Source organism: Lottia gigantea (assembly GCF_000327385.1).
Source record: "Lottia gigantea unplaced genomic scaffold LOTGIsca_44, whole genome shotgun sequence".
Taxonomy (NCBI): domain Eukaryota; kingdom Metazoa; phylum Mollusca; class Gastropoda; family Lottiidae; genus Lottia; species Lottia gigantea.
In genome coordinates, this window is record NW_008709540.1 from 1,405 (window position 1) to 20,696 (window position 19,292).

General features: G+C 35.1%; 5 protein-coding genes across 5 annotated transcripts; 3 read left to right on the forward strand and 2 right to left on the reverse strand.

Annotated features, from left to right (window-relative positions):
* The first annotated feature begins 257 nt into the window (after positions 1-257).
* On the forward strand, positions 258-3,405 carry LOTGIDRAFT_233792 (hypothetical protein). The gene is made up of 3 exons (XM_009060667.1): positions 258-358; positions 2,113-2,346; positions 2,379-3,405. Exons 2-3 carry the CDS (start codon positions 2,134-2,136, stop codon positions 3,033-3,035), a joined length of 870 nt encoding a protein of 289 aa, XP_009058915.1. The 5' UTR covers positions 258-358; positions 2,113-2,133; the 3' UTR covers positions 3,036-3,405.
* Positions 3,406-5,708: 2,303 nt separating this feature from the next.
* Positions 5,709-5,939, forward strand: LOTGIDRAFT_123530 (hypothetical protein; the record flags this gene model as incomplete). The annotated part of the gene is made up of 1 exon (XM_009060668.1): positions 5,709-5,939. The coding sequence occupies one exon, from the start codon at positions 5,709-5,711 to the stop codon at positions 5,937-5,939; it is 231 nt and encodes a 76-aa protein (XP_009058916.1).
* A 3,482-nt stretch (positions 5,940-9,421) lies between these two features.
* LOTGIDRAFT_164160 (hypothetical protein) lies at positions 9,422-10,951 on the reverse strand (the record flags this gene model as incomplete). Its single annotated transcript, XM_009060669.1, has 1 exon — positions 9,422-10,951. The coding sequence occupies one exon, from the start codon at positions 10,949-10,951 to the stop codon at positions 9,422-9,424; it is 1,530 nt and encodes a 509-aa protein (XP_009058917.1).
* A 4,763-nt stretch (positions 10,952-15,714) lies between these two features.
* Positions 15,715-15,882, forward strand: LOTGIDRAFT_123451 (hypothetical protein; the record flags this gene model as incomplete). The annotated part of the gene is made up of 1 exon (XM_009060670.1): positions 15,715-15,882. A coding segment is annotated over one exon (168 nt), but the record flags the coding sequence as incomplete, so codon positions are not given.
* Positions 15,883-16,487: 605 nt separating this feature from the next.
* On the reverse strand, positions 16,488-17,241 carry LOTGIDRAFT_123659 (hypothetical protein; the record flags this gene model as incomplete). Its single annotated transcript, XM_009060671.1, is given in 2 exon segments — positions 16,488-16,930; positions 16,950-17,241. Coding segments are annotated over 2 exon segments (735 nt in total), but the record flags the coding sequence as incomplete, so codon positions are not given.
* Positions 17,242-19,292: the final 2,051 nt, after the last annotated feature.

Consider the following 19,292-nt stretch of genomic DNA (forward strand, 5'->3'; position numbering starts at 1 on the left):
GAACACCCGAAGCCAATGCGTTACTGGATCTATCAACTCGGTATCCCTTTTAGATGGTTTACATATATTGCGTTACTTTAATTTTGTATCATATTTTAGATACTTTATTGACGGTAAGTATTTTACTTGAAAAGAGCGACCTCTACATTAATTAAAAGGGATAATCTCAATAAAAATTGGTAATGTTTTTAAACTTAGAAATATCTTGAGGCCAAGTTCATCTTAAATTTAATCTATTTTAACTCACGATTTTGTGATTTTGTCGACCAATCCATCATTCTCTCTCATTTCAAACGCTCTGAGGATAAAAAATCAGAATTCAATCTTTCTCACAAGGTGTTGATAAGCGTGATTAAAGGTTCGTATATTTTATTGTGGTGTGATTCCTTAGTTTAAATTCTTTAGGGATCGTATCAAAATGATGTTATTAACTATGTGACTCTCTGAAAGGGATATTGCTTTGACAAACCAAGATGGAAATAAACATTATGTACCAATTACACTGACTGGGATATAGCCTAATAGCATTGGTTATCGGTCTCCGCCACCACGATTAGATAATTTAATGGATCTGTAGATGTTGTGATAAGAATACTGGTTTTGGTGGGCACATGTCAATTTTATATGAAATGTGATATGAATAATAGTTTGATTGGTATATATCTGTTTTCTTCTTGTGATATGAATAATAATTTTCATAGGTGTATATCTGTTTTCTTCTTGTGATATGAATAAAAGTTTTGATAGGTATGTGTCAGTTTTCTCCTTGTGATATGAATAAAAGTTTTGATAGGTATGTGTCAGTTTTCTCCTTGTGATATGAATAAAAGTTTTGATAGGTGTATATCTGTTTTCTCCTTGTGATATGAATAAAAGTTTTGATAGGTATATATCTGTTTTCTCCTTGTGATACGAATAAAAGTTTTGATAGGTATATATCTGCTTTCTCCTTGTGATATGAATAATAGTTTTGATAGGTATATACCTGTTTTCTCCTTGTGATATTAATAAAAGTTTTGATAGGTATATATCTGTTTTCTCCTTGTGATATGAATAAAAGTTTTGATAGGTATATAACTGTTTTCTCCTTGTGATATGAATAAAAGTTTTGATAGGTATATATCAGTTTTCTCCTTGTGATATGAATAATAGTTTTGATTGGTGTATATCTGTTTTATCCTTGTGATATGAATACTAGTTTTGATAGGTATATGTCAGTTTTCTCCTTGTGATATGAATAATAGTTTTGATAGGTATATGTCGGTTTTCTCCTTGTGATATGAATAACAGTTTTGATAGGTATATAACTGTTTTCTCCTTGTGATATGAATAATAGTTTTGATAGGTATATGTCGGTTTTCTCCTTGTGATATGAATAATAGTTTTGATAGGTATATGTCAGTTTTCTCCTTGTGAATATGAATAAAAGTTTTGATAGGTATATATCAGTTTTCTCCTTGTGATATGAATAATAGTTTTGATAGGTATATGTCAGTTTTCTCCTTGTGAATATGAATAAAAGTTTTGATAGGTATATAACTGTTTTCTCCTTGTGATATGAATAATAGTTTTGATAGGTATATGTCAGTTTTCTCCTTGTGAATATGAATAAAAGTTTTGATAGGTATATGTCAGTTTTCTCCTTGTGATATGAATAATAGTTTTGATAGGTATATGTCAGTTTTCTCCTTGTGATATGAATAACAGTTTTGATAGGTATATATCTGTTTTCTCCTTGTGATATGAATAATAATTTTGATAGGTATATAACTGTTTTCACCTTGTGATATGAATAATAATTTTGATAGGTATATAACTGTTTTCTCCTTGTGATATGAATAATAGTTTTGATAGGTATATGTCAGTTTTCTCCTTGTGAATATGAATAAAGTTTTGATAGTGTATATCTGTTTTCTCCTTGTGATATGAATAACAGTTTTGATAGGTATATAACTGTTTTCACCTGGTCAATTGAAGAGTAGTTGTGACAGGCATTTGTTTCTTATTGAGATTTTGAATGATTTGTCAAAATGGCTTCATAAGACACCAATTGCCGACATTTTCAAAATAATCATTGCCAAATTTTTAGACCTTTCGCCTCTTTTTTTGTAGAACAACACCCGACAAGCAGTCATGATGGCGATAACTTTAATAACTATATTATGTCTGATTGCCGGCACAGATGCACAAATTATGCCGGGAATGGGAATGCCCGGAATGCAAATGGGAATGCCTGGAATGCAAATGGGAATGCCCGGAATGCCGCCAAATAGAATGACTGGAATGCCCAATGGAATGCCCAATGGAATGCCAAATGGAATGCCAAATGGAATGCCAAATGGAATGTCAAATGGAATGCCCAATGGAATGCCGAATGCAATAGAATACCGGGAATGTCAAATGGAATGCCAAATGGGATGCCAAATGGGATGCCAAATGGAATGCCAGGTATGCCAAATGGAATGCCTGGTATGCCAAATGGAATGACAGGTATGCCAAATGGAATGCCAGGTATGTCAATTGGAATGCCAGGAATGCCAAACGGAATGCCAGGTATGCCAAATGGAATGCCAGGAATGCAACTTGGTATGCAAAATAGAATGTTCGGATCATCCGGGGGAATGCCTGGAGGAATTCCAAGATTTCCAGGTGGATTTCCCGGATTATCAGGGGGTATGCCAGGATTATCAGGGGGTATGCCAGGATTATCAGGGGGTATGCCTTTTGGATTTCCTGGATTGAGGAGTGGAATTCCCGGTGGTTTCCCCGGAATGAACATGATAAATAACCCTATGTTACAGGCCAGATTACAATTGATGAATAATGGTCAACCAAATCAGCAGTCATCCTCTGATAATGCCAACAATAGCGGGTCTTCAAACAATGATTCCAATAATAGGAACGCTAATATCAATCCGTTTGCTAACATTGGTATGAGTATGTTCAACAGGCAATCTCCTTTCGCTATGCTGGGAGGAAGATCGCCATTTGGAGGATCACCATTTGGAGGACGATTCCCATTCACAATGGGCTAAATCAAACACATCCACCAACTAGACAGAAACCTGGGTCCTTTGTTCCTTTTTTACGAAATTTAACTCACAATGATTGTACTGTTTCGATCATCTGATTTGATTGTGGAATAAGTTCATTTAATCAGCTTAATCTTAAATCTGGAATTCATATAATGTTATTTTTGTGACAACTGTCCCTAAATATATATAATAGAAGGACTTTTAAATGGACTTTTACTTTTTTCGGAATAATCTCAGAAATATGTTATGCAAACTTTAGACTTTTGTTACTATCAAATTATACACTTCATGTTCGTGTAGGAAAAAATTTGTTGTATTTTAAACACGGTTTAATGTAATATGTAAATTATTGATTAAAATGTGTTCTATCATATGGTTTGTTTTATATATTTAGTAGGGATTTCTGAAAAGTGCTTAGCTTAAGTGAGATATCTCAATGGAATTGAAACAAACTTGTGCCGCCAACAAGTTCAATCATTTAATCAATCATATATACAGGGTTCAATTTAAGCGGTATCGCAGTGCAGTTTGCGAGTCAAAATGACCCATTTTCCGATACCCCTATGATTAGCCAAAAGTAAAATTCCTCACAACAATCTGTCAATCAGACATCGAAGATGTGAATTACCACTGGGAAATTGTTCAAACCTGAAAGGTGATTATGTAGAGATATAAATTATAACTATCGACTATCGGTACGGGTCATTTATTGTTGACCATTAATTTCAAAGTAACTATTGGTTCTAGAAAACTTTATTTAGCTGCCTGAAATACAACATAACGCAACCGTCACCAACGACGAAATAGTAAGGGGCGCCCAATTGTCAGCAAAACTCCGCAATTGGCACAGCAGCGCCCTCTCTTATTTCGATTTTAGATATTTAAAATGTTATAAAAACAGTGTTGAATCATATTTTTCTTTCCCGTCATTAAAGGTGAACATTTCGCAGTTGTGATAACATCCATTTTTCATTCCTGTACTTTTATTCTTGAAAATTGTATTGGCGGTCTGTATTTAACTAAATACCGTATTTGGGAACTACATTTTGTAAGTTATGATTTTGTTTTTGTTGTAGTATATCCAGGAATATTAACAGCCTTGTTATTATTACCAATGTGAATGCCATTGTAAACTTGCACATTTTGAATTTCGTTTCTAGAAGGTTACCAGAAGCTGTATGTTAGAAAGTCGTAGATTTTCGTCATTTTAATATTCACATCCGATAAATTTAGAGAAATCTTCAGAATTTGATTACAACAGAACATCTATGGCCAAAGCTTGAAGCTGTCTGTGTGAATAATGATTTTGATTTTGGTACGCTGTGCAGCAGAAATTTTGAATTTTGAAGAAGCATTTCTAAAGGTAAAGTAAAAGTTTGGCCAACATCTTGATACAGAATGATGAAGTTGAAAGTATTGAAATCGATGACGACCCTGAACACACAGACATGCCAACTAGTAACCAGGAATCTCTTCGACAGCTGAACGCACCTTTTCTGTCCTGAAACGAGTCAAATGTCGAATACTTCCTATTGGCTAGATTTTTATTGCGTTTATGGAGATGTTTTGTCGCTTGTCTAAGGTCATTCTCGATTCCTTGTCGATCTCAATGGCGAATACTGGCGAGAATGGCACCAACCGTACGATATCTGACGCTCGCTTCACGCTTATACCAGAGCTATGTGGCTCTGGCTTATACCACGCCTGGGGAATGGCGACCTTAACACGCTCTTAGCTAATTTTTAAGGTCGCATAACGAAGTCAGAACTGTCAAAAACACAGAATTCAGCGATATTCCGGTTCTATGTTCTTATTAAGAATTAATTTATCTTCGTTACAATAAAAGTATAAGTTAGAAGTTGTTTTTCGAGTTTTGCATTATTGACAACATGTGTTTAAATGTTTTATTAACACCGCACTGTACAAAACAATTTCTGATCCTCCAGCCAATTTGGAGCCACCACGCCACTGGTGGGCTTTGAGGTGTCATGGGTTCGACATCAGGACAGAAAACATGCATGTAATCAAACAGAGAGGTCTCTAATATACATTGGACTACATTACTGTAGAATTTGTTTGTGGTCTGAGTCTATATTCAACGAATCAACAGATACTGGAAAGTGAAAGTAGATTTCTAAGAAAAGATGTAAGTTATATTTTTAACTGTCACTGTACAAGGAGAAAAGGAAACGTTGAAATAGAATAAGCTGCTGCTATCACCGAAGATATATATTCGGATTCTGCGAGGTTAAAATATAGGACAACCTAAAGACTGGTTAATCTAGGTGTAAGATATGAATAGACTGCAATCAAAGTGTAGAGATATTATTCAGTGAATGAGGAAGTAAAGCTGTAATATATTTCTTGGTCGAACTACAATTAGGATACTAAGACATTCTGTGTTAAATTAATATTATAGACTATATTATAGTGACTAATTTATTACTAGTGAATTAAACTAACTATAGCGACAAAAAAAAATAGAAACAGAAAGTAAAAGTAGGATTCTAAGACGTCATACTTGATAATTAAGTCAACTTAAGGTTTTAAAGATTAAAATGAAACTAGGATTTTAATACATCGAGTGACGAAACTGAAAGTAGACTTGAGTTTGACCAAAATTAACCTGCTTGGTGTGATAAAGACTATTCCTGATTTTAAACTAAAATTATCATGGAAAAACTAGATAAAACATGTAGTATTTGTTTACATGATCGTAAACAACCTAAAATATTGACATGTTTACATGTTTATTGTTGTCAATGTTTACTTGATTACGTCAACAAATCTCTCAAAGACGGACAATTTCCGTGTCCTCTATCTCGTGAACAAATTCAACTTCCTTCTGGTGGAGTCAGGAATTTCAGGATTTTCCTGAAGGTGATGGAAGTGATGACGAAATAGATACAGAAACTGATGACGTGTCAAATATGAATGACGTAGCATCTCCAGCAGCAGAATTAGGTCTCTGTGGCGTATGTGAAAGTCAAACTAGTGTAAAATATCGATGTAAAGATTGTAAACAGAGTATTTGTGAGAACTGTAAGATAGGTCATCGCAAAATTCCTGTCACTAAAAATCACGTGATTATTGATTTTGTTGATGGAATTGAAGAAGAAATTTGGGAACCCAGTAACCATGGCAACCAGAGTCCTGTAGACCCGTGTCCTGTACATACATATAAAAACTGATTGAAATTTATTGTGTGGAATGTAAAACCTGTGTTTGTTTACAATGTTATGTTGATGAGAGTAATAGAGGTGTTCACAATGGACACCGGATATTGAATTTAGACAATAAAGATACCCAAACCAAGTTACGAGATAATTTAAAATGTTTAAATACTAATTTACAGGCTCAGATCGACCGTTTACAGACATTTTCAGATCACCTGACATCTAAACTAAACCGAGTGAGATTGATATTTGTAGTGAGGAAGCGTGTAACAAGGTGGATCAACAAGTCCAGCTCATTTCTAAATTGGTCCAATCTCGAGCTGAACAAATTAAAACTCAAATCAACAATACTCGACACGAGGAAAGAAACAAGTTGGAAATTTTGAGAAAAGAAATGGAAATATCCATCACTGAACTAAAATCAGCCATTAAAGATTCTCTGATTACCCTAGAAGGAGAGTCGGTTGTTAAAATTGTAGAAAGAAATGAGAGAAATAGAAATGATGAAATGAAAGTTAAACAGAAAGATTTGGTCGTTCCTGATTTACAATTTCCGAGTTTTCTTATTGGAAGTGACGTCAGAGATGAGGTCGGGAGATTGGTTGGCGAATGCAAAAATTTCAAACAACCAAATTTTACACTGGAATATAACATAAATACAATTTCTTGTAGCTTTGTAAAAAGGTATTTTAATTTTGGTGAATTTAAATGGTATGTGAAGGTACGCTGTAATAATGATGTTGAAACTCTGGTGTGGTGTCTATCTTTGTTTATCTGAGACAAGTGTCAATGAGACAAGAGACAATGAGACAATGAGACAAGCGACAATGAGACAAGCGACAATGAGACAAGCGACAATGAGACAAGTGTCAATGAGACAAGAGACAATGAGACAAGCGACAATGAGACAAGAGACAAGAAGAAAGTAAAAGTTATATCTGGTTTTACTATTCTAAATAAAGTCGCAGGAGAATCTCGATCTCGACTTCCATCCTCTGATGAGTTTGAAGCAGGTGGTCCTGGGTATGGCTATAACAATTTTATTAATCTCAAAGAATTAAAAAATCCCGAAAATGGTTTTGTGGACAAAGATGGTCATTTTTCTATCAGAATTTTAATACAACAACCCTAAGGACTTACTTTAATAAATATGCCAATTTGATATTAATAAGAATTTGGTATAAATTTAATAGTAGAATCTATTTTTACTTTTCAACATGCGCGACTTTCTACATGATTGTTGAAACAATGACGTCAATACATAACATTGTCATTGATTAGAATTTCTCTGCCTAATGTTTTAGTGATCAGGCAATGGTGTTTATTATGATATAAAAGTCACACACGAATTTGAATTAGCACAAAGGAAAAAATGATAGCTAATGTGAATATTTGTTATTGTTAGACATTGTTGTCGTGTCCTAAACCAAGTTCTGATATCCCATCCGAATATCACGTCCATTTTAAGATAGTTGTGATAGTATAGCTTCAGAATGACCTTTAACACCAATATATATTTAGATATTTGTAATTGTAACGTTAATTTTGATTGGTTGTAGATATTTTTTGTTATTTTATTAATTAATTCTTACCAGATTTTAATTGTGTTTTAACCAGTAACAAAGAATGTCGAAATGTATTAAGTTAATATCTCATTCTAAAACAGAATTTGTTGGAAAGGATTAAATGTGATAGAAATAATTTACAGATTTCGAGAATTTACTTTTTGGTAAAATAACTTATTTTATGTCGACCTACTTAGGTTAGTGGAGGAATATTAATAGGAGCTAACTGGTTGTTAAAGAGATACTATCTCTTAGAATGAATATAAAATTCAACTTCTCAAATCTGGTCAATAAGAGTATATTTTCATCTTTAAACCTACCTAGTGTCATAACTAATCAACAGAATACCTGTATAATCTAATAAATTCATAAAACGAAGAAATTGGCCTTAAAACTACGGTATTATTGAAAAACGACTATTACGTTGTTTTATGGATTTATCTGATTCTGTTGTATATGTATGACACCAGGTAAGTCCACTGATGAATATATACTCTAATTGAATAAGTTTGAGAAGTACATTCTACTTTAATCATGCCCGAATCCTCAATCCGAATGACAAATAATAATGAGCCAAATTTTAATCCAGCAACTGATTGTCATTGAACTTAACACTTTATATCTTCAGTTTCCCTAATCTTGTCCTAGGTTTAATCTAGGGTGGCGTCGAGAAGATATCTGCTTATTTTCAAATATGTTATGTGTCTGTGATGTAGGTCTCAAATGCTGGCAAAATCGACTAGACGTTGGGAAAAACTGTAGGCCGTTTACTAGATGTTAGAGCTCATTTTCAGTTGTGCATAGTAGGCCTACTCAATGTATAATTCCCCTGCAATTCAACAAAAAAGTAACATGACGTCACTTCCAGGTCATTTTTACGATTGAATAGCAGTTCTTATATGACGTCATGACTACCTAAATATGTTTAGTACGTCAAGGAAGTGACACGGTACGTATTTTTTAACAATTACTGGCTAAATCGACGTTCAATTTTAATTCTGAAGGACTTATTTTGAGCTCCGTCAACAAGAGAATATTAAAACGACTTTATCCTTTTCATACTTGATAAAGACAAGAGTATTATTTCTGAAACGTCGTAACGTAATTATTTCACTGAAGTTATCCAGAATATATATCTATTATATATAAAATAATATTACAAAATGATATGAAATACAATTTTTATTCTATATAATGATCGAACAAATTAAACAATATAAACATACGGTAGGGTCATTGGGATATAAATGAGGTGGAGAGGAGAGAGGGTTGAGAGGAGAGAGTGAGGGTGGAGAGGAGAAGGAAAGAAACAAGAGGAAGTGAGGGGGAGGGGAGATAAGAAGAGGGATAGGAACAATGAAGGGGGGAGAGGAGAGAGAGGGGCGTGAAAGGGGGGGAGGGGAAGTGGAAGGAGAGGAAGAAGGGGAAGGGGGGGGAGAGGAAGAGGGGGAAGGAGAAGAGGGGAAGGGAAAGGAGAGGAAGAAGGGGGGGGGGAGAAGAGAGAGAAAAGGAAGAGAGGGTGGGGAGAAGGGGTGTAGGAGAAAGAGAAAGGGGGGAAGGAGATGGGAGAAGGGTAGAAGAGAGATTGGTGAAGAAAGATAAGAGAGAGGAAAAAGGGGGGCAGGGTGGGTCACTCAGGCTTCCCTTACACTTGTTGAATTGATAGTCTAATAGAAAAATTCCCATCTTTGTCTACGAATCCATCGTCAGGATTTTTCAATTCTTTGATATTAATTAAGTTGCTACGGCCGCATCCATGACCTTTTCTGGTGGAAAATTCTTCAGTATTAAAGTTTTTTGAACGAGATTTACTTTCGACTTTATTGAGAATTGTAAAACTGTATTTAATTTTTACTTTCATCTCTTTTTCTGTCTTCGATTTGATCAAAAACATATACATACTAAGACGGCCATCATCTTTACAGTCTGCAGACAAACACCAAACCAAATCCACAAAATCAAACAATTCAATTTTACTATCTAAAGATCCTCGGGAAATAGTTTTTGTATTAAATTTTAGTGTAAAGTTTTGTAGTTTTAAATTTTTACATTCGCCAACCAATCTCCCGACCTCATCTCTGACGTCACTTCCAGGAAGAAAACTCGGAAATTGTAAATCAGGAACGACCAAATCTTTCTGTTTAACTTTCATTTCATCATTTCTATTTCTCTCATTTCTTTCTACAATTTTAACAACCGACTCTCCTTCTAGGGTAATCAGAGAATCTTTAATGGCTGATTTTAGTTCAGTGATGGACATTTCCATTTCTTTTCTCAAAATTTCCAACTTGTTTCTTTCCTCGTGTCGAGTATTGTTGATTTGAGTTTTAATTTGTTCAGCTCGAGATTGGACCAATTTAGAAATGAGCTGGACTTGTTGATCCACCTTGTTACACGCCTCCTCACTACAAATATCAATCTCACTCAGTTTAGATGTCAGGTGATCTGAAAATTTCTGTAAACGGTCGATCTGAGCCTGTAAATTAGTATTTAAACATTTTAAATTTTCTCGTAACTTGGTTTGGGTATCTTTATTGTCTAAATTCAATATCCGGTGTCCATTGTGAACACCTCTATTACTCTCATCAACATAACATTGTAAACAAACACAGGTTTTACATCCCACACAATAAATTTCAATCAGTTTAGATGTATGTACAGGACACGGGTCTACAGGACTCTGGTTACCATGGTTACTGTGTTCCGATATTTCTTCTTCTTCAATTCCATCAACAAAATCAATGATCACGTGATTTTTAGTGACAGGAATTTTGCTGTGAATTTTTTTACACGAGTCACAAATATTCTGTTTACAATCTTTACATCGATAATTTACACTAGTTTGACTTTCACACACGTCACAGAGACCTAATTCTGCTGCTGGAGATGCTACGTCATTCATATTTGATAGGTCATCAGTTTCTGTAATAGCGTCCACTACGTCATCAACCCCACTGACGTCATCACCTTCAGATAAATTCTTAAATTCCTCGACTCCACCTGAAGGAAGTTGAATTTGTACACGACATAAAGGACACGGAAATTGTCCGTCTTTGAGAGATTTGTTGACGTAATCAAGTAAACATTGACAACAATAAACATGTAAACATGTCAATATTTTAGGTTGTTTACGATCATGTAAACAAATACTACACGTTTTATCTAGTTTTTCCATGGCAATTTTAGTTTAAAATCAGGAATATTTAGTCTTTTTCACACTTAGAAGTATCTTAGTTGTGTACAGGTTAATTTTTCTCCAATTTCAACTTCTATAATCCTATTACTACTTTCAGTTTCTCTTTTATCCATGTGTTTATAATGGGGAATAACTCTATTTATCATCCTAATAGTTTTCAGACCACAAATTAAGAGTACATTAAATTCACAATAAAATGAAGTTTTTCGTCCTATTTTCTGCACCCTTTGGGCTAATGAAAACGGATACCTCCATACAGTGGGCAGTGAGGGTAATCTTGCTAGGACAGTGACATTATCGAGGGATCTAGTCGCTTTTTCTCAGTCCCTCTGACCTGCATCACTGACAAGGAGGAAATAGGGTAGAAAATTAGGAAGGTATATCTTGACCTATGTCGGGATTGAACTACTAAATTCACCATATAGGCCAACTAGCCCTATACTGTCCGCTTACTACACTTTACCTCCCATACGCCTACTTCGGTCATATGATATTAGTTCTATTTTGATAGAACGCATGTCCAAACCTAGATTATTTTTCAATCCGAAATGTCGTCTGCTTGTGAGACAGTCAAATAGAGCTGTGGAATTTAATCTGTGAAATAAATTTTGACTTGGCCTGATTTTGATGAGGGTAATTTAGATATATACCAGTAAAATATACAAGTTCTTGTCGTTTCTTATAGGTAAAGAATTTAGAATTTTACTCGGTTGAAATGCAAAGTGAATGTGAAATCGTTTAGGATATTTCCAAATCATGAATCCATTATTTGTTATGTTATGAAATTGAAATATATCCCGTTACTCTGAGTTTAATATTAAATATAAAGTTAAATAATGAACAATATAAAAAGTTAAGGTTAAGTAATTGATAAAAATTAAATATTAATTGAAGTAATAAATAGAACAATAGAGATGAATTCAATATAAAACACATAACAATATGGTTAAATAAATAAAGATACAAAAAAGGTTAAATAAAAAATAATTCAAACCTCTGCAGAGGTGTAATTCTATTTTTTCGTATTCTCTTCCATATTATCAACAAAAAAAAACTCCCCTGTCTTCTTCTACAGAAATTCTGAAATTCACAATAGAACTTCCACTGAAATTGTATAGCAACAACTTTGCTCTAGGGTATATTATTGGAATTAGTGACGCCTTGGCATCCCTCCCCGTTTCTCTATTAGGGCATATAGACTTTAAAAAAAACATTTCTGACGACCCCCGTCCCACTCAAAAAAAAAACCATTCCGACACACACTGAAATTCACAACTCTTTACCCATCCTTGCTTCTGTATTAGGGCATCATTTTTTTTGCCCCCACCCCAATCCCTTTGATTACTAGTATGTTCGATGGCTCATGCCTCACGCCATTTTATGAGATAGTCGAGGAAAACAGGTGTTTATCTAAGAACGTATTCAGATGTATTTTTCTTTCTTCTAAAATATTTCATGCTCTTAACCTCTTTTTTCTAAATCGTCCAAAGAATTTCAATCTTTGACGTTGTGCCTCCAAAATTGACACACAAATTATAAAAAGAGTAAAAAAAGATATCGAAGAAAATCGACTTCCTGGTGAATTGTGTAATGTTGAATAATTTTGATATTGATTAAAATAAAACCAATTAGCTGATTAGACTAAGATAATTAATTTAAATCTTTAAACCCATACACTTTCTGTAATTACCAATCAGACCATCTAGATATTCCGAAACACTCTGCTTTCAACTAAAAACACATTAAATACCGTTTAACTTGAAAAACACTGTGTTGGTGGTTTCTGTTATAGAACGACTGTTAATTCGTCAGTGGTTCATTTTTACAATTTTCAATAAGTTTATATAAGAACCTCTTCTTCTTCCTCTTCCCTTTCTTCTTCTTCTACCATTTATTTCACGCATTAAATGCAAAAAGTTTGTGGTTTTTGCAATGTAACTGTTTGAAACATGAAATTAATTTGGCATAGTTCGAAGTAAGGTTGTTATATATGTATGAATAGATGAAATCGAGAAATTCTCGGCAAATTTTCTACTCCAGATTAAGATTTAGATATTAATCTCATTCAACGTTATGCAGTGTACAATGATAGCAATTTCGCAAGAAAATGGCGAGTATCTTTTATGTTCACGGGAAGCATGTGGTATTTTGCTTTCGTATCCGAATATCTAGATGTCGAGACATGCATCAACGACAGAGGAAACCCGAAACTACTATTCCATGAGGAACTCCTGGTGTCCGGGCTACGTATTCCCGAAACGATCTTAGCACTAGGATGTCCTGGGGTCTTAGCTTTTAACAATGTTTCTATAATATCCTGGCGCTAAGATCGTTTCCGGAATACGTGGCCTGGTTTTTAAATGATCCTGTACATTTGTGTTTCCATTTATTGTCCCCGACTGTTTCGGACTAGAGAGAAGGCCTGATCGTCTTTAGGCCATGTATATTACGGGCTAATGATGACACTCGTCCAAACTAATGTATGTAATTTAACACTATAAATACTATACATTTATTAAACTTGCATTCATTCTGAAATATTCATCTCACCCTAAGGTAGGCTTACTAACATTACTGATATATCAATACGTTATATTCAACAGGAATTTATACTGAGAGGCCAGAGACGTATCATATACAGAGACATTAAAACAGAACCTAAAAAAATTTTAACAGTGGTATTTCTATATTGCTCTGCTATTGATGTATTGTGCACTATTTTAACAGTGGTATTTCTATATCGCTATACAATTAATGTATTGAGCACTATTTTAACAGTGGTATTTCTATATTGCTCTGCAATTGATGTATTGTGCACTATTTTAACAGTAATATTTCTATATCACTCTACAATTGATGTATTGAGCACTATTTTAACAGTGGTATTTCTTTATGACTCTACAATTGATGTATTGAGAACTATTTTAACAGTGGTATTTCTATATTGCTTTACAATTGATGTATTGAGCACTATTTTAACAGTGGTCTTTCTATATTGCTCTACAATTGATGTATTGAGCACTATTTTAACAGTGGTATTTCTTTATGACTCTACAATTGATGTATTGAGAACTATTTTAACAGTGGTATTTCTATATTGCTTTACAATTGATGTATTGAGCACTATTTTAACAGTGGTCTTTCTATATTGCTCTACAATTGATGTATTGAGCACTATTTTAACAGTGGTATTTCTATATCACTCTACAATTGATGTATTGAGCACTATTTTAACAGTTAAAATATTGTATTTTCGTATTATATATATATATTTATCCATGAAAATGCTTATATATCTGCAAGTAATAACATCGGAGAAAGTCAGTTTTGAATGCAACGAATTAAAAGCATTTTAGGAAGTCACATTTCTTTTCACTTTCAGTAAAGTAATCTCAAAATTCATATTACCAGCTGATAAAGCTCAATTTCAGCTATCAGTATAGTCATCATATATGTGCATTTTCTGCTAATAGAGCTTAGTTTTAGCTATCAGTATAGTCATCTAAATATTTACTTTACCAGCTGATAGAGCTTAATTTCAGCCCTCTGTATATCAATTTATGCTTTACTAGCTGAGCTCAATTACTACTATATAGTCATCAAATATTTACTTTACCAGCTGATAGATCTCCATCTGTATCGTTATCTCTATTTGTCATTTACCAGACCTCAATTACAGCTATATATATATCTATGTAGCCATGTCAAATTGTGCTTTACCGGCTGATAGAGCTCAAATACAGCTATCTGTATAGTCATCTAAAATATTTATTTACTTTACCTGCTGATAGAGCTCAAATACAGCTATCTGTATAGCTATATGTCTAAATTTTTACTTTACCATATGATAAAGCTATATGACAGCTATCTGTATATTTTTTACTTCATCAGCTGATAGATAAATTTCAGACCGACAATACCAAAACTTTAACATGTCAAGCTATTACGAAGTTATACCTCGACTGCAACAGCGACCTTTCATGTATTGACGTAAATGGAGCGATTTGGTTAGTTTGAACGTTATAAAATACAGCCAATCACAGAGTTCTCAACAGAAAGTCTGTAAACAATAAGCCTGATTCGCTAACATACAATCCAATCAAATCGCTGCATTCCTTGATACTAATACTGGCTTTACAGTCAAGATATTAGACGAAGTAATAGCTGTAATAGCTTGACATTGTGACGATGTGATACAGAAAGGTTATATCAGAACTATAAATAATAACCTATTTTATATTCTATTCATTTCAGGTCAAAATGTTGTCATTTGTTGCTCAAATCGTATGCCTTCTCGTCGGTTCCATGACCGTCCACGCCCAGTTTATGGGCATGGGCGGAATGGGCATGGGAGGCATGGGAATGGGAGGCATGGGAATGGGCGGCATGGGAATGCCAGGAATGGGTATGGGCGGTATGGGAATGCCAGGAATGGGCATGGGCATGGACATGGACTTTGGAAATGACTTTGGAATGATGAACCCATTTGGTGGAATGGGTGGATTTGGTGGAATGGGTGGATTTGGTGGAATGAGCGGATTTGGTGGAATGGGCGGATTTGGCGGCATGGGAGGATTTGGCGGCATGGGAGGATTTGGCGGCATGGGAGGATTTGGCGGTATGGGAGGATTTGGCGGTATGGGTGGCATGGGCGGTATGGGCGGCATGGGCGGTTTTGGAGGCATGGGTGGCATGGGAATGGGTGGTATGCAAGGACTCCCTGGATTTGGAATGGGTGCTGCTGGAATCGGAATGCCTTCTATGCCAGGGATGCCACCTATGCCAGGAATGTCAGCTATGTCAGGGATGTCAGCTATGCCAGGAATGTCAGCTATGCCAGGGATGTCAGCTATGCCAGGAATGCCATCTATGCCAGGGATGTCAGCTATGCAAGGAATGATGGGAAATAGTGCTCCAGCAGTGTAAAGAAACTGTAGTTTTACTGTGTTTTTTGTATAATATTGATGGTGAACGAGATGAAATAAAATTTATATTCCTAGTACATTTTTCTCTTTTGTTGAATGTTTACTGTAACACTGACTCGTATTTATATCCACTTATCTCGATTGTAGGGGTTCTGTAGGACAGTCGGTTATAAACTGGTCCGCCATTCCATAAACCTTGGCCCCGTGTACCGATAAGCGAACACAACAAACAGGGGTCAGGGTAAGTCGGTTTAACCTTTGGGAACATTACATGAATTCATTTGCTTGCTTACTTCGTTCAAATCGGGGTCGTAGAAAGTCTGTTTATCTTGAATAAGTTGTCTTTCCTCATTATTCCAGATGGCCCAGCTGTAAATGGGTACGGATAATCCGCGAAAGATCAATGCCAAGAGGCATAGTTGTTATTATGGCAGACCATTACTGGCAAAAAGAAACCTGGTAGAAAATCGAAAAAAAAACATCAAAAAAGCAATGTCAAAATTAACCTTAATCCTACAACTCCTCGTCCTACGATCCTTGGCCCAAGTCTGGGGTACTTAGGTAATGGGCACAAGTTGCTGAAATCAGGGTCACATGAAATTGTGTACACTACTAAAGGTACACATTTTAGTGATAGCTTCACTAGACAGGGTTACATGAGCACGTTTAGTAGCTTCTCTAGACAAGGTTATATGGGCACGTATAGTAGCTTCACTAGAGAAGGTTACATGAGCACGTTTAGTAGCTTCACTAGACAAGGTTACATGAGCATGTTTAGTAGCTTCACTAGACAAGGTTACATGAGCATGTTTAGTAGCTTCACTAGACAAGGTTACATGAGCATGTTTAGTAGCTTCACTAGACATGGTTACATGAGCATGTTTAGTAGCTTCACTAGACAAGGTTACATGAGCACGTATAGTAGCTTCACTAGACAGGGTTACATGAGCATGTTTAGTAGCTTCACTAGACAAGGTTACATGAGCATGTTTAGTAGCTTCACTAGACAAGGTTACATGAGCATGTTTAGTAGCTTCACTAGACAAGGTTACATTGAGCATGTTTAGTAGCTTCACTAGACAGGGTTACATGAGCATGTTTAGTAGCTTCACTAGACAAGGTTACATGAGCATGTTTAGTAGCTTCACTAGACAAGGTTACATGAGCATGTATAGTAGCTTCACTAGACAAGGTTACATGAGCATGTTTAGTAGCTTCACTAGACAAGGTTACATGAGCATGTTTAGTAGCTTCACTAGACAGGGTTACATGAGCATGTTTAATAGCTTCACTATACAAGGTTACATGAGCATGTTTAGTAGCTTCACTAGACAAGGTTATATGAGCATGTTTAGTAGCTTCACTAGACAGGGTTACATGAGCATGTTTAGTAGCTTCTCTTGACAAGGTTACATGAGCATGTTTAGTAGCTTCACTAGAATCTCACGTGAAAAAACATATTATTAAAGAATATTAGAGACAGGGTTAATCTTCATTTTTGGCAGTTTCGGTCTTCTGTATAACAGTTTACTTTTCAAAATATTAATACTGTACTAAGAAATTTATTATCTTATACAACAAAACAAATAAATACCCTGTTTGCTGCTTCCAGTTTAGATCTATTTTACAAACAACTTTCATTTAGAATACGTCATTGTTAATGAGAGTGTGAGAGTTTCGTTCCGTTTTTTATTAGCTTATATTTTACTTCAGTTAGGGTCTAACGACAGCCCTTTTGAACTTACGTCAAATTAACCTTTTGTGTTAACTTACACAATGCAAAGATGGAAGAAATTTGATTGGTTAAAGCAGACGTCAGAAAAGTAATATTTATCTTAAGTCGTAATGACAACAACGTTCTTGACACTACAAGTACAGCCTACTAGTAAGTGTTCAGTAAAGAAGCTCAATAACATCAAGGACAAAACTTACTCTGCTTTCCGTTCTTTAATCTCCAGTTCTCATTCAACTACGTAGTTGCCAATATGAACATAGATAAGGGCGAAATAATAAAACGAAATTCAGGGAGAGAATATTTTGAAATAAAAATAATAGGTGAATATTGGATTACAGGAGTTCTAAATAGATTCCAATTTTCCGTCAAAAGTCTGTGGTTCCTGAAATAGAAACGCTTAGTGGTATATGACGTCACTATTGCATAACACGCTTAGCTTTAATGAAATTGCAAAACCCACAAACATCTGACAGAAAGTTGGAATGGTGCAAATCGAGGCTATCAGTGTCCCCGATACACATGAAACCAAATAAAATTCTATTTTGGTCATGTTTTAAACATTCTAGAAAACAACATTGTTAATACAATAACTCCACTTCTACTGATATTAGGTCTATCTGGAATACTAAATTCAATATTGCCAGTAGACCATCTATATCATGAAAAGAAACCTGCGTTTTGCTCACATTTCATCATCAGACCCTTTTTCACACTGTAAGAGAAAAATCCTGCCAATCTTTACTAGAATAAACGAATGACTTTTGAACATTTAAAAAAAATACACAACACGTCTCTTATTACACCACTGCAGCGTCCCCTCGTAACACTTTATCTGTCAAATCCACAAAACCAGGTTTAGGCATTACCAAATCAGGAAACGCATCATTTGCGTTTGGCACTGGTATATTGGGGAAAGTGTTCGGTGGTCCAGGGTTAGGTGAACCAATCGGAGCATTTAATATTCCTATTCGATTGCCATTAGGTGGAGACATTACGTTTTGATTGTTCTCGAAAGTGTTGGGAAGCAAATCGCTGGTGGTCCCTCGATTGTCCCACGGATCTGACCACCTTTGATCAAATCCAGAATTAAATTGATTCATCATGTTGTATCCAAATCTATTTCTCGGTCGAGCACCGAATCCCATACCAAATAATCCATAACCGTAAGGGGCATATAACGGTCTTACTACTACGGGCATGACAGGAATCACATGCGTTACGGGTATGACGGGTGACAATACCACACCGTGCCAAACTCCACCGTTGACGGACGCGATGAGACACACAACACACGAGACAGTCAATAAATTTCCAATCATATTCTTCTTGTACTTCGACCTGCAAAAAAAAACAAACAAGAATAATAACAAAATGTGGGAAGAGAACGGAATGAAAGGAACCTTTTCAAGAATAGAATACAAGCTGTTTTTGAAAAGATGAATGCAAGAAAGATGATTCAAAAATGATTTTGACAAAATGAATCCTAGATAGTAAATTTATAGAAGTCAACGCCAACAACAAATGTTTTAAAACTAACACCCAATTTTACGCCAGCTGTATTTCAATGACTTGGTTCATTTTGTGTCAGCCAGAACTAACTTTGAAAGATGCCGGACAAATCAGAAATTTCGCCCATAGATAAACTAATTATCAGCCAATT

Excerpts from the sequence above, each read along its gene's own strand:
- LOTGIDRAFT_233792 (XM_009060667.1), top strand. The coding sequence starts at position 2,134 with ATGATGGCGATAACTTTAATAACTATATTATGTCTGATTGCCGGCACA. Across the intron at positions 2,347-2,378 it reads ATGGAATGCCAAATGGAATG|AATAGAATACCGGGAATGTC; the intron begins TCAAATGGAATG and ends AATGCCGAATGC.